This window comes from Oryzias latipes, chromosome 3 (genome assembly GCF_053564925.1).
Source record: "Oryzias latipes strain Hd-rR chromosome 3, Olatipes_Hd-rR_3.1".
NCBI classification, from domain to species: Eukaryota; Metazoa; Chordata; class Actinopteri; order Beloniformes; family Adrianichthyidae; genus Oryzias; species Oryzias latipes.
In genome coordinates, this window is record NC_136239.1 from 21,776,494 (window position 1) to 21,791,351 (window position 14,858).

A 14,858-nucleotide genomic window follows, 5' to 3' on the forward strand; every position below is an offset into this window, starting at 1 on the left:
ACCAGTGCTCACACACATATGACAAGGCAGATTATAATACCACACATCCCAAACAGAAAGCTTTAATTAGCTGCAATAATTTACAGTTAAATTCATGCAAAACATTCTAATTCAATCTATTGTTGTATGCAATGGCAAACTTTGTAAAAATGTTAATGGCCATTGCAATTATCTGTTGCACTCTGACAGTTTAATTTTTTAAACATGACATTATGTAATGTGCAAAAAATGCTCATTTCGCTCCCTCATTCATTCCATCTCTTCCTAAAAGTAAACTTAGGATCATCTCCAAGAGCGAAGGGCCAACATAGATTAACTCTAATTGTAATATTTATGACAGTGGCATAAATAACTGAAGGTTACTGAACACAATGATTGAGTTCACCAATGACTAACAGCTCTGTGCACGGCTGCAAAATGAGCATTTCTTGTTTTAGTAAAGACCAAATCCTTTTGAAGATCCTACAGTATTAGCAGGATCAAAAAATGCTGGAAAGGTTTCTAAATGAGACAAAAAAACAACAACTCCTGTTCCTTTAAATTTTATTTGCTATTTTACTTTTCTCCTTCCATAAAAATTATGGCTCTTTGTCTTTAAATCTTTCTTTTCATGTTTAAATATTTCAATAAATGTTCATATTTGACTTTTAACATTTATTTCTACATATTTGCGCTCCACACTTTCAAAAAGGTCAGTTTTTTATTTAATGAAAGGGCTCATTTGACCTTTTAATTGAGGATATGGCTTGTAGCAGTATGGTAGTCAGACACACTGAGCTGTGGCATCTGCCTGTGGACATTCTACGTTCAAATGCCATCTTCTAAGTGTCCCAGCAACTTTTAAAAAAAATCACTGAATATAAAAAAAAGAATATTAATTAGAGGTGAGGTGCTTTAAAGGTTGGAGTTAAACTAGACGTGTTCCTCTCTCTTTGGGTTCTGTTTCTTGAGTTGTTTGGAAATCTGAATCTATGTAAAGGAAAATAACTCCAGAACATTGTTTGCATTTGATCTTTCCTGCTAGTTTTAAACTCTAAAACATGCATGCGTTTGTTAATGACACACTCCAATGAAAAATGGTCTTGTGGCATTTTTATCATGATGGAGGACACACAGAAAGAAAAATAATATTAACTGTGTTTCTGAGTATTTTTTTTATTTTACTTTATTCTACTTGTTGTGAATCAGGAGCAGAAGTCTATTGGAAAAACCCTACATGTGACCCTAGAAGCTACTATGGCAAATCACAAGCTCCCTTCTCTGCTCCATTCTGATGCATCGTCTTGTAGACGACTAGATCGATATACATCTTGGGTTTTTAAGCTAGCGGGAAAGTTTCAAAACAGATGAATGATGGGAAGGGGGAAGGCGTACCCTGGGTCAACAGTCCTGCCCGCAATTTAGAGGCCAATTTCTAATGAACTCCTGTAAAGAACTGCTCACAGCTATTTTGTGAGAAAATTGATAGCCTCACCATTTTACGTTTGCTCCTTCCTCGGAAACCTCACACTCCAACTCCACCCGTTCGCCCTTCATCACCATCTGATCATCCAGGTTTTTCACAATCATGACAGGAGGCTCTGCAGAAATCAGCTTTTAAGGGGTTTTGAAGGAGTTTGGGCTGCAGATGTACAGCGTGCAAAACCTGTCTGTGTGTTACCTTTAACAAAAAGCTCAGTGGTGCACTTTTCTTCTCCCACCACACAGGTATAAGCTGCATCATCGGCCAAGGAGCAGTGGTTAATGGTGAGGTAGCGCATGTTGCCGACACTCTCGAATATGTACCTTGATAGAGAGAAAAACAGGCCGCCGCTCTGAGATTACCTCCTTCAGAGAGTTCGACCCTTGGAACAAATAAAATCCTTACGTTTGACATCTGACACTTACTTGCTGGAGATGAAAGTGCATCACAGGAAAGATGGCAGAGACAGGAAACAGATATGAAAAACACTTAAGGCTCAGAATAGAAACTCGGATGCAAATTATTTATATTTTTCTTAAACCGAATTCAAACCTTCCAGATTTTTGGATTTCTTGCCCGTTCTTCAGCCACTTCACCTCCACATTTTCATCTGCAACCTCGACTGCAAGTTTCATTTTCTGGCCTTTTGAAACCTGGTAGGCCGGGTCCAACTTTTTTAGGAAAGCTGTTGTTTTAACAACAAATGATGCACAAAGTGACACAACTTTTTTCACACACCGTATAAAAGCTATTTCTCTCTGAAGCTTGTGCAAACCTTCACTTTTCTTCTCATCTTTCTTCATCTTTTTCAGCCTCTTGAGCATACCTCTCAGGTCAGTTATGCCATACTGGAAAGCAATCTTTTCAAATGCAGAAGGAGGAGCCTTACTCAGAATGCTCCACACATCCACGTCGGGCTCTGAGTGCACCTGTACAGCTCTGAGAGAACACGAAGCACAAAGATGAAACTCACTGCATAAACAACCCTTATGAGAAGTCCTCACTTATCCTGTGCAGCTAATGATCATCCTCCTGAAAGCTCTTTCAATTTACATTTCTGATATCTGGCTTCTTCAGTGCAAAGAGAGCAGAGTGAAGTCATCTACATACATTTAAATATCTGTTCCTATTAAAGGTTTCATGATACTTCAAGCTAAATAGTAAACATTATTTTGCTGTTCACTATTAAATGTTTAAAGTTAATATATTTAAACAAAATAAGGAAAAAACAACAAAAAATTAGTGTGTTTATTAGCTATGAAGGATCAATTAACTCCACTTTTTACAAAAGCAAAATCATTAAAATTAACCAACAGGAAGTGGCTTAAATTATGAATTTGAACCCCTTGGCGTTGGATATCACCAGTCAGAACGTACCATTTAATTGAGGACTCAACTTAAATGGGGTTTGCCTTGAAAGGAAAAAATACTAAAGAATGTATTTTCATATAATCGGAAATAAATTCAGGGATTAAATATCAGATTTTCATACAGAGTTGGAGATAAAACACTATTTTTTTCTCTTTTCTGTCACAGGTTTGGTCTGATATGCATTATAAGATCCACAGAATGACCTCCTTGTTCCACATTTGCACCAGATGATGGCTGTAAGACTGGAGCATGGAGGCTGGCACGCAGGTGGATGATCTGTCCATGTTAATCTGATTCTGAGTGTCAGCCTTTGAGCGATTTTGAAGCAGCTCTGTGGTTCTTCACTGACCCACAACATTAACCACCTGATTCACCTGTTAACTTAGGAAGAGCAAAGTATGATGTTGCTGTGCAAAATACAAGCAACCTTTGATATTTGACCCCAAACCTCAGTGTTTGCAATCATCCCCACTTAACACGTATGTTAGACTGTCAACGTGCATACCGTATGTATTTGTGATAACACCATAAAATAATTTTCTTTATTTATCATTTATTTTACGTAGATAAAATTAAACACTATTGGTGCTGTACTTTTTTTTTAATTTAGCAGACCTTTAGTGTGCAAAAACAAAAAACAATGTATTTGGTAACAATAAATATTCAAATGATGTTATAACATTATCAATTCAATTAATAGTTTTGTTTTATGATAATAGATGAATTTCAAAAAGTTGCAAAAAACGTTTTTGTAGGAATAATAGGAACATCTGGCAAACAAGCAAAAATGAGAAGTTTATAAAGTTAACTGAGTTTATTAGAATCAGGCATTTAAAACAGATCATGCATCTGAAATTGCACTAAAACAAACCTGCACCTGTGTAGTACCCTAAAAAGATCCATATTCCTTGCATAAAGGTATGGTTTTAAGAAAAAGAAGGGTGGATGGTGCATGCATTCCTAAAAATACTGTTGGCATACGTTCAATTATTTAGCTAAGACTTTTTCAACTGTTGTTTAGGGCATAAAAGGCAGTTTTAGAAGAAAAATTGTAGAAGTAGCTGTGCTTTAGGATGAAAGTAACATGAAAAGTCAATGAGCTGGTGTTGATAACTTTATATAAAAAAATGTGCATCAACAACAGACTTATCCTAATCTATTATAAGCTTAAATTTACTAAAACTTTCAAGTTTATCAAGTGATCATTACAATGTTCTGTTGCAAATGTAGACTTGACTTACTCTCTGAGGACACAAGGCGATCCAGATAGAACAAAAGAAAGAAAAAATTAGGAATGAGACAAGTCCAAAAAATCAGAATCCAAATGTGAAAAATAAAAAACTCCAATTGGTAATTTACCTCTTTTTCAATAAGGCACTGAAGTCCAGTTCTCCTGAGTCATCGTTTCCATCTGTGCTACTGCAGACAGCAAAAGGGACACAAGGTTTCTTCTCCATGACCAGAAGAGTGTTAGTATGACAGAGAAAAATGGACCGTGCCCTCTTTTGGTATCAATGAAGTTGACACATTTAAAAAGTTGAAAATATCATGTAATAATAAACAAGCAAAATACAAACCTGTTTTTTTTTTCAAACCAGAGTTAGATGAAAAGAAAACGGAAACTAGATGAGAACCATATCACAAAAGTGATAACTGAGTGGATGAAAAGAGGAGTATTCAGGAAAGCGTTTTCCTTCGAGAGCTGTGTGCTGCTATGGTGACGGAAGATATTTGCCTTTTGGGAAATAGCAGTATTTAACAGTAACAGTCAGTCTGAAAAAGTAAAAAAATTAACAAATAAACTGGTCACTTTTTAACATAAGGTAACTATTTGCATTGGAATATTTTAACTCTCTGGTTTTGGAAACATTTTTTACTTCCTTTTCTTAAAAGACAATTTGTTATTTTTGCATTACAGATTTCCATAAACCAATTAATTCCAGATAATTGTTACCCAAAGTGGAAAAAATTTGCTAAAGATAGAAAACGGAAAGGTAAGAAATAAAAAAACAAAATACAACACATAGGGTATTTCCCAAAAATGAAACCTTCTCACTGCAAGCCATCAGCAGCAGCAGCAGCACTCCACAAAGAGACAAAAAAAACACTCATGTTGAACAAAACATGCTGTCACTTCCCCCCAAAAAGTGGGCTTGTCGCTTATCAGTGGGATCAAAGATAAAGACAAGGGCGTAGATTTGACTGAGTGTGACTGGCTTCTTATCTAACAACAGGATTAGAAGGTGCATCTCTGGCTTGTGCGGTGAAGTTTCAACACAACATACAGTAGTTGCACTTCCTCTGTTTGGCAACCCCCCCCCCCCCCCACACACACACACACACACACATTAGCTCAGCTAGTGAAAAGCCTGTATGTTTTGGCACATCCTGCACTTTCAGCATCATCCAACCACCGTCAAATCTCACTCTGCCAGTAAGGTGTTTTTGCAGCGAGCTCAGTTTTGATGGAGACGCAGGAGGAGATCAGAGAGAGCGGACAGACCCACGTTTATGCTGCTCAACTGTCTGGTCCAGCCACGGATATTCATTCACATATTCACAGATGACCACATCCGTGGCTGAGATTAAGAAAGTGTTTTAAATTTAGTTTTTTGTCACCTGTAGACATCTGTCTCTCACTCTCTTGTGAGCTTCCCTCCAGAGTCGGCCTCTCAAAACCCTGCAAACTAAAGCGTATGCCATTCTGTTGAACTCAAGTGCAGAGAAGAAGCAGGCCACAGAAGAGAGAAGGAGCCTCTGATCCTGGTCCTGGTTTCTCTGTTCTCCTGTGAGCTTAAGAACAAGTCTGTTGGGCCTGTTACTACCTTGCTCCTGGTCCACTTCTCTTCTTACCGCCTTCACTCCTGACAGGTTAGCATTTTCACAGTTATTTATCACTCATCGTCCAAAAAACGTTTGTGTGTTCAGGCTGAGCTAAAATATGCATTAGGTTTTAAAACCCTCTTTTGAAGATTGAAGATTAGATGAAACAAGAACTACTGTATCTGATGTGAAATAAGGCGAGGTTAGATTCACCTGGGGGTAACGAGGAGTCATATGTGCAATTTTCTTTCTTTTCTTTTCAATATTAAAAAGAAAAAAGCGAGCTAAAAAATAACGAATCGAAACATTTCATGCGACTCACGTGCGTCTAAAAGCCGTTCTTATGTCCAGCCCTCCCGGAGCTCTGGCCTCTGGAAGTCAGGATAAGTTCAAGACGGTCAGATCAGTGAGGTATGGGGTGATTTTCGTGCCAGTATTCCAAGCACAACACTCAGTGTTTTGAGAGTAAAACTTAAAACATTACATGTGCTCCAAAAATTAATTCATACTTAAAAACAGAAAATTGCACATCAAATTGAAAAATACATGCAAACAAAACAAAACAGTGAGTGTTGCACTGGCACAAAAATCCCTCCATGAACACAAAGTAGAGGTGAAGGGTGGTGGGTGCTGCTCTCACCGTGCACGGTCAGTTCAAAATTGCAGCTGTCAAACTTGTCCTTGGATGAAACTTCACATCTGTACCCTCCTGCAAAGTTAGCCTTGGCAGCCGTTATCTGCATCTCAAATGTGTACACCTGTGAACAAACACACAACGAGACATCACTATACCACAAATAAAGGGTTTTGTTTTACTCTGATACTTTTGTCAACATGAGCTCAAATCTACCTTACTGCTACGATCATACGTCTCCTTTAGCTGTAAATGCTTTCCACATTTGGTGGCGAGGTCCATCCACTTTCCTTTGAACCATCTGATGGTGGGTTTCTTCAGCAGCGACTCGGCATTCACTTTTGCCACAAAGGTGATGTTCTCCCCTGCACAGACGGAAAGTCACGACTGGCTTTCCAACTATCCAGCCCTTTAAGATTTTCTTAAATGCTTTTATCAAACTGACATTTTGTCTTCTACCTACTTATTTTTTAAAATCATGAGTTTAACCCTTGTGCTATCCTAGGCCCTTTAAGATTAGGAGTTGGGTCATCTAGACCCACTAGACAGTGCTCTGAACCTTTTTTCTTCAATGATTTGTAATCTTCACTGGTGTCCATGGATTACATGAAATCTTTCCACCTTTATCCACCTTTGTCATGGTAGGGAGAACACGTCAATGTAAGGGTGGGGTCATCTAAGATAGCACAAGGGTTAAAACAATTTTTAAACCATGAGTTTAAAATAATCATATATTTTATTTTGAAAAACTGTGTTTTGTTTTATACTGAAAATAAGACATATAAGACATTTTTTTACACAAATACAGTAGAGACAATGGCCAGTAACCAGCTATATTATTAAATTAAATTAAATTGAATTAAATTGATGATGGTAAAGAATTTAAGGTTGCAGACCTACTGTGACCTCTCCACTCTGAGGTTTCTCTGTGAAGAGTCCTGTCAAGTCTTGTCTGGTATCTGGAGCGTCTACAGCAAAGGGAAAAATTAGGAGTTAAATAACCACAAACTTAATTGTTGATAAATTATTTTTTGAGGGCTGATGAGATGTGCACAAAATGTGAAATGGACAGTTTTTAAATGTCCTAAGAAAATACAATTACCCCCTGTTTTCTTTTTTTTTTAGTCACGTTACTAATATTCATCTTGATCTAATTTCATGAAAACAAGTATTTAAAACCAAATATGATGCTGCCGTTTTAGGTTTGGAAAAAAAATTGACACTTTGTTGGTGACGTTCCATGTCTGGTTGTATATTTTAAGACTTATAACAACATATCCTCAGAAATCATGCTAGAAGCAGACCACAAAAGAATAACAAATAATAGTAAACCAATTTGGTCAACCAAACTTCAAAGAAAAATCTGCCCAATTCAGTTCTTTTCCTGGAGCTGTGAGTGTCCTTTTGATATCTGTAAGTTTGTGTGTAAATGTTTAAAAAAAAATGGAAACTACGTTCCAAAGGTAAATAACAGAAATTATGATAAGTCTGAGGATACATTTTTAACTAAGAAAGAAAATTACTGCAACACTCAGCGGCTTTGCTGATGTGGACACTATGTTCTGAATGTAGGACATATTTTGCATAAGGTTATATATAGAGTGACCTTTTACAGGGAAAGTAACAACAGCAACATTACAGTTTGTGCATTTCTTAACATTTTTCTTAAATCAGACAGTCAGCAACTGACGACAGAAAGCTTTTATATTCTTATTTTAGCTTTGAAAATCATCACTATCTTGGTTTCTCATGTTGGCATCAAACTTTTTTAGTGGTTTTGAAAATGAAGCCATCAAGATTTAAAGCTCTTTCGACCATGAATAAAAATGTAGATAACAGCTCGAGTCTGAAAAACAGACAGGTGTAAACCCAAATATGTCTAGTCGACTGAACACAAACACTGGGAACGCTCCTGAGACTTTTGGAATGTTAATGCAATTCACTTTTCACATGCTTGAAGATTCAAAGTAGTATTGGTAAATCCTGTGTGTCTTATCCTCATTCAGAACTAAATTTGGTTCAAATAATCCATTCATCTAAACCCATCTAAGTCCCATTTGGGGTCATGGAGTTGCTGGAACCTACCCAGCTACTGTTTGGCAAATGAGAATCCGCCTGTCCATCACAGGGCCACAGAATGTCATACAACCACACACTCACACAATACACACACTCACACCTGAGTAACAGTCCCTTGGATTTGAACCAGTGCCCACTTGTTATGAGAGTGTGAACTACTACTTCGCCATGCAGCCTGTTACAGAAGATGTGAATTTAATTTTTATATTTGTAAAAAGATCGAAACATTTAGTTTATGTAATAAGGGTGTCATTTCTAAAAAATCGAACTCCGAGTTAAATTGAACTTATTTATTGAAGAGAGACATAATAGAGCAATCATTATGGGATGTAGGCAAACAGTAACTCACCTTCAGCTGGAGGCGTGTCCTTTGGGGTGGGGGTTTCTCCCTGCGGGGTAGCCCCCCCCTGTGGATCAGAGGCCTGCTCTGGCTTCATGCTTGGCTCCTCAGGCTTGGCTGCAGGAGTATCAGCTGGAGTGTCTGTGTTATCATTACCGCAGACACGTCAAGACAAGCATTGGCAAAGAAATTTAAAGAAAAAGCTGTTTCTGTTTCCTATCCCCCCTCCATAACCTTTGTGGAATTATTTTGTGACTTTTAGACATTTGAGCCATCAGATTCCTGCATTTTTTCAATCAGTTTTGCTGAAAAATGACACACCCTCCTCTGGCGGCAGTTTATCTCCCAAATGTTCCTTTTATCTTATCTTTTTGGAGTGACCTGCTAACTTTCCATGCGTTATCAGCTGTCCCTCATGCCTGTCCTCAGCACCAGACTAGAGCCAGTTACTCATAAGGTAATAATGTGTTGGTGTGGGGGTCAAGGTCATCACAAAGAGACTGAGAGTCAAGAGAGGCCAGGATATGAGCCGCAGACAGCTGAAGCCAGGCGCTGGTCACGCCACTCTGTTGCCTTTAAAGAGATTTGTTTGCACCTCCAAAGAGCATGGGCAGGTCTCACTGACAGACCAATGGCGCAAATGTTGCTCGCTCGCCACACTGTGTAAGGAATACGACTGTGCTCAGTTGCTGGACAGACAGTGAAGGACATCAAAGGAGCAGTTAGACTTCATGGAAATTTGTTCTCAATTAAACTCAGAAGTTTAAATTGAGAAAAATGTGTATCACAGATTCATTTGCGCTTGAAATGCCCCCTGAATGAAAAAGAAACTGCACACCACACTAGTTTGAAGTGACCTCCTTCTGCCCCTTTGAGGGCTGTTTTCTGAGTTCTTGACCTCCAGCAATGACTTCCTCTCTGTAGAGGAGACTTCTAAACCTGAATATCTACCAACCACTGCATTTTACAGAATGAACTCGTTTTGGTACTAAGGGGTGGGGGCTATGGGAATTGTAGTTTTTGGTGGATTTAAAAGAATTGGGACTGGACACATACTGCTGGTATTGAGGAAGATTTTTAAAAGGGAAATTTATTCCAGTTGATCTATTTAGTTTTAATTTTCACATCATCAAGTTGCACTTTTTAAAGAAAGCATATAAAAACGGCAAAATTACTGCAGTCAAAGCTTAGTCCAGTTACATCTGATCCCATTCAGTCCAATAGAACTGCCTTAAACCACAGTATTGTGCAAAAATGATCAGAGCACCAACTCCTTAAAGCACATGTACTGAAAGGGTTCTGAAACTGGAGGATTTGTTCTGACAGACCTGTCAAACTTTAGACTTCACCCCAATTAAACTTTAAGCAAAAACTTTAGCAGGTTGTGAATCCGCTATAGTCCAAAAATAGTATTTTAAAAGGAGACTGTGGGCCTCACTGCTAAATATTTTCATGAAAACTCCAGAAAGAGGCCTTGTGTGTCACATGTTCTCACTTTTGGTTCTGAGACTGAACATTTTCTGTTTTTTCAAGTCCAAACCTGATTTTCCAAAAAAGTATTGTATTCACATAAAAGTGAATTTAACTGTTTTTCAAAAAAAAAAGAAAAAAAAATGACAAACTGCAGGGCTACATGGAATGACGGTGTGGGGAGTCACAGTGAATAGTCGGGAGGCAGCTCCCCCAAAAGAAGAATGACATAGACAGTTCCAAAACGCAGAGTCACAGCAGGACATAAGTTGAACAGCTTGTGTCATTTGGCAACATTTGTGGTTGCTAAAAGAGGAATTATAAGATTAATTCATAAATTGGGTCCAAGGCTTTCTTCGTTGGAAAAATCAACATTTCAAACATATTCGATTGATGATTTATTTTGTGTCCTCACATGTAGAATGTGCAGTTTCTTTTCCTTTTGTTTTTCATGTTGAGTTAAATGCTCAGTTAACCCATTTCCATATTATATCTGTGGTTTAGATTTGAAGAACCTTTCCATCATGTCTAACAAAACCTTCAAAGTCTGAGAGATTTGATTAAGGTTAAAGACTCACTCCAATTACCTTTTGAGGTATTTTAAGCATTCCCAGTGGAGCAGCCCCCCCCCCCGTTCCCACTTAGTTACTGAGAGCTCAAACCAAGGAGATTTTAGCCTGCCCATGTAGTTTCTAAATCATAAATACAATCTTTTCCAAACAGCATTGTTTCATCTCCTCTTGGTTTACAACTATTTAGACAAAGAAGTACTCAAAAATACAAATTTGAGCTTAACTTTCTTAATAAATGTTATCCATAAAAAGCTAAAACAATGTGATAAAAAAACACAATTGTAATAAGAGTGGGTCTTTAATCCAGTTGCGCAGTGGTACTCTGCAGGATTTGGGGTAGCATGCTCGCCTTTGTGCTTAGTGAAGACAACAAACAGATGAAAGTGGAAAAGCAGGGACCTCAGAAGTGCAGATTCTGCATCAAAGTGCCCCCCACCTGGCTTTGAAATTACTTTCAACTCAAACTTGACCTTGGAACCACCAGCAATCACTGCATACACACTGGCATCTTCCTTGGTCACAGTTTGAATAGTCAACGAGTGCTTGTTTCCTTCAGCTAGGATTAGATAGTTGTTGCCACTGGCTATGTCCTTTGAGTTGCACTGCCATTGCACTTTGGCGTCGGCCTTCTCTGTCTCTGCTTCAAAGACCACGGACGACCCCTCCTCTGCCTCCTGAGTTTTGGGTTTCTTGGTGAATGCTGAAACTGAAGTGGGTGAGTGGAAAATACAAAGTAAATGCACATTTTCCTGCGTTGTTTCCTGATCTGCTCATAGTGAGAACACAATGCAGGATTTAAATGTTAGGCTGCTCATCCTTGACTCACCATTAAAATGACTCCATCTTAGTGAAGATCATTGATAAACAATTACAAAAATGTGGAAAAGGACCATGTCTGTCAGTTGATGGAGTTCTATATATAAATATCTTTGAATATGAAACTATAGAAGCAATTTCTACACACCCAGTAGATCTGTTTACAACAGGATGGAATCTTCAACCTTGACTGATTGTACACTTTCAAACCCACCAGGTTGGTAGCAATAAACAAGTCCTTTACAGAGCGGACATAAGGCAACACCCTCAGGGGATGTTGGTATGCTACGCCCAAAACCCACTCATGTATTCAGGAGAAGATCAAGGAGAGCACAAAAATACAGACTGACTGTAATGAAAAACGCAAATATAACAGCGGCTCGGACATTTCCAGCCGTGAGCCCAGAGGGGGAGACAGTGACTTGGTTCGTTCCAAGTGGAGACAAACAGCTCGTAAATTCATGAGATGATTGTTTCTCAAACAGTAGACAGTGAAGTACAGTTTTTACACCGTGGGGGCTAATTTTAAACTGAGGGGCTCTGCATTTTGCTCCTTCCTCTCACAAATGTTGCACATATAAAGCAACTGTTTTGTCTGATAATTATGTTCTAAAACAAAGGACTTACTGCAGAGTTAACATAAGATGAAGTCCAATCAATAGGTATTTTATAGAAAGTCTAATTAAAAAATGCTGAAAGCTTGAGAGTTTAGACATTGAATGTAGCTCTATAACGTCAGTGTGAACTACAGCAAATTTGAAGAAGTTCTATAAAAAAACTCTTTTGAAATGTGCTGATCCACATTTTTTCCTAAAGCTAATTCTCATAATTTTTAGAAACGTTTCACTCCAATAGTCAGACATGAAGATGTGCATGTTGTTTTTAAACACAGTGTTACAGTAATCTCAGTCTGGTGGATGCATATTCTAGCTAGTTAGTTACCGGTAAACAAAATTAAACAACTGAAGCTGTACAGCAGTACAAAGTATATTTTATTGTAATGAAATTTTAACCTTAAAATGAACGAGTTGCAACATATAGGATGAAAAAAGGATCAGAAAGCACAGTGGGAATTAGGGACACTAAAAAAAGAGCTGTCAGCCTTAAAACTAATGTATAGACTAAAAGGGAATAACATAGGCCACCCCTTAAAAGTAACAAATAAAAGCACTACCTTTTCAGTTTTTTTTTTTTTGGTTAGGAAAGTTTTCAGAAATTACACTCTTGTGCTGATTGTCTCCAAAGATACAAAATTAGTGGAACTGAGGTCAAGGATGTGTTCAGATTTACGGCACACGTGCAAATGTAAAATACAAGAAATATAGTTTTAAAAAATCCACAATATAACAGTGACCTTTAATGTGAGAGTTTAAATTTAGGAAGAGCCCTGTATGTGCAGGTCATTTAAATGAGACGTACTGACGTCTGCTGCAATAGGTATCTTAGCTTGGCAGATGCTATTTTTATGGGTCTGGAAGCTGAATGATGTGCTCCTTGACAAGTTGTCAGTCACACATGCAAATACTTTGCTCTTCAATCATACTAGCCTTTGAAGTGCAAAAGAAGTGAACAAAAACTATGCTTTTATAACCTTTTGAAGGGACAAAATTAAGATTACTTTGACTTAATGCAGAATATAACAATGACAAAGCTATGTATTTTATGGAAAATGAAAAATATTGTCTGACATTTGCTTATTTTTAATAGCTGGGGTGCAGGGGCAGTTTTTGATTAGATGTCACCCATGTGTGCTGCAATTAATTAAATAGAAAATAAAGAAATTTGAAAAAGGTTAAAAATTGTGATAACACAGTCAATCCATAAAAGAATTTCAATTTTATAAATTCAACTAAAACCAACTTAGAGTAAAAATGTTGCAAAAAGGAATTAGATAAACAGATTCAATTAAATGATACTGAAATAAATAATAGCATGAACAACAATGACAGTTTTCCTCTAATGGATCTGGTAAAAGCTGCAGGCTCATAACTGATAACTGTTATTGTTCTCCATGAATCTCTCATGCTAAAGGTCTTATCACACACAAGTTGGCCATTTGGGCACCACTCAGTCATCTGATATGTGAGACGGTGGCCTTCTCGCTCCGCAAACAGCCGTTCACGCCCACTCATGAGGGCAAAAAGAAAACTGTGGAAAGCCATTTGTCAAGCTGGAATCCTGCAGGGGCATTTTTGGATCAGTGGGTCACTTTGTGAATGCTGTAATGCTGGAAATGTGACAGTGGCGTGCTGGCATCTGACAATATTTCCACCTGGGCTTTGTTGACAGCATTGGAGGGGGTGAGAAACGCTTTGAACCGAGGACATGAATTACCTGTGGCATGTTCTGATTTTGGCGTCAGGCTACAAGAGCAGCAGTACATCTTATCAATAAGCTTAGAGGGGCTTAAAAGGCCTTGAAATTACATTCTAATTAGAGAAACAGGAAACACACTGTGAATGAAGATGGTGGTTATTTTACAGACGTACAGTTTACCTATTTCATCCATCAAATTTCTAACCATATCATCCTGCTAAAAATCCGACTAGTTCAGGTTTGACAGTGAAATGGACATGTTTTTTTTTTTATTCTTTTTGCTTGTTCATCGTTATAACATTTTATTCAGGCTCCAAAAAAATGGTTTTCTTCATGGTTACCTAAGAAAGCTGTTTTTGAGCTTAGTCGAATATTATCTTACACCACTTGTGTCATAATATTGCACAAAAAGCAAGATTAACAAACAAAATTATAAAGCAAATGTTTGAACGCACACACAGTTTGATTGATTATGTCGCTAAACACTAGACTAGAGGTTTGACAAGATGATCATAGAGAAGATAACAAGGTGACAGTAGACAGAGCTAAAAATGCCAACTTAGCAATCGAAGAGGCTCACCTGGTTTTTTGACTGGCTCTGGCATCCTGAGCGCTTTCCACCTCACAGCAAAGAGACTTTACAGTTGGCTTTCTCTGCCAAATCCTCGGCTTTTAATAGTGGCCCTCCCCTTTTTTTGGGATCCGTCCCTCCCCTCCTTCCCCCCCCCCCCCCCCTCCATATCCTAACATTAAAATAAAGCCCCCCCCCCCCCCCCCCCCCCCCCTCACGTCTTTCTCCCCATCATGGCTCACCCTCTTTAAAATGTAATGTCACTCCACTCTACCTTTTGTCCCGCCCCACTTTGTGTTACATGTCAGTCGTCGTTCCACAGCACCTCAGCTGACTGATAGGCCTTAAGAGCAAAAGGAACAGAAGCAGGGAGGAAGGTAATAGTAGAACTTTAAATGTTTTGC

The 14,858-nt window shown here is 38.2% G+C and overlaps 1 protein-coding gene across 1 annotated transcript in view; it reads right to left on the reverse strand.

Moving 5' to 3' along the window:
• The window catches only part of mybpc3 (myosin binding protein C3), a 28,092-nt gene extending 13,440 nt beyond the window's left edge, over positions 1 to 14,652 (reverse strand). Inside the window, exons 1-13 of the mRNA XM_078945347.1 lie at positions 14,464 to 14,652; positions 11,188 to 11,457; positions 8,719 to 8,850; positions 7,187 to 7,258; positions 6,507 to 6,655; positions 6,297 to 6,414; positions 5,979 to 6,027; positions 4,193 to 4,252; positions 2,238 to 2,467; positions 2,015 to 2,147; positions 1,888 to 1,890; positions 1,661 to 1,785; positions 1,475 to 1,580 (exon numbers count right to left, since the gene is read on the reverse strand). Coding sequence (XP_078801473.1) covers positions 1,475 to 1,580; positions 1,661 to 1,785; positions 1,888 to 1,890; positions 2,015 to 2,147; positions 2,238 to 2,467; positions 4,193 to 4,252; positions 5,979 to 6,027; positions 6,297 to 6,414; positions 6,507 to 6,655; positions 7,187 to 7,258; positions 8,719 to 8,850; positions 11,188 to 11,457; positions 14,464 to 14,488 — 1,472 coding nt within the window. The 5' untranslated portion in view covers positions 14,489 to 14,652. The remainder of the gene's footprint in view (positions 1 to 1,474; positions 1,581 to 1,660; positions 1,786 to 1,887; positions 1,891 to 2,014; positions 2,148 to 2,237; positions 2,468 to 4,192; positions 4,253 to 5,978; positions 6,028 to 6,296; positions 6,415 to 6,506; positions 6,656 to 7,186; positions 7,259 to 8,718; positions 8,851 to 11,187; positions 11,458 to 14,463) is intronic.
• Between the last annotated feature and the right edge of the window lie 206 nt (positions 14,653 to 14,858).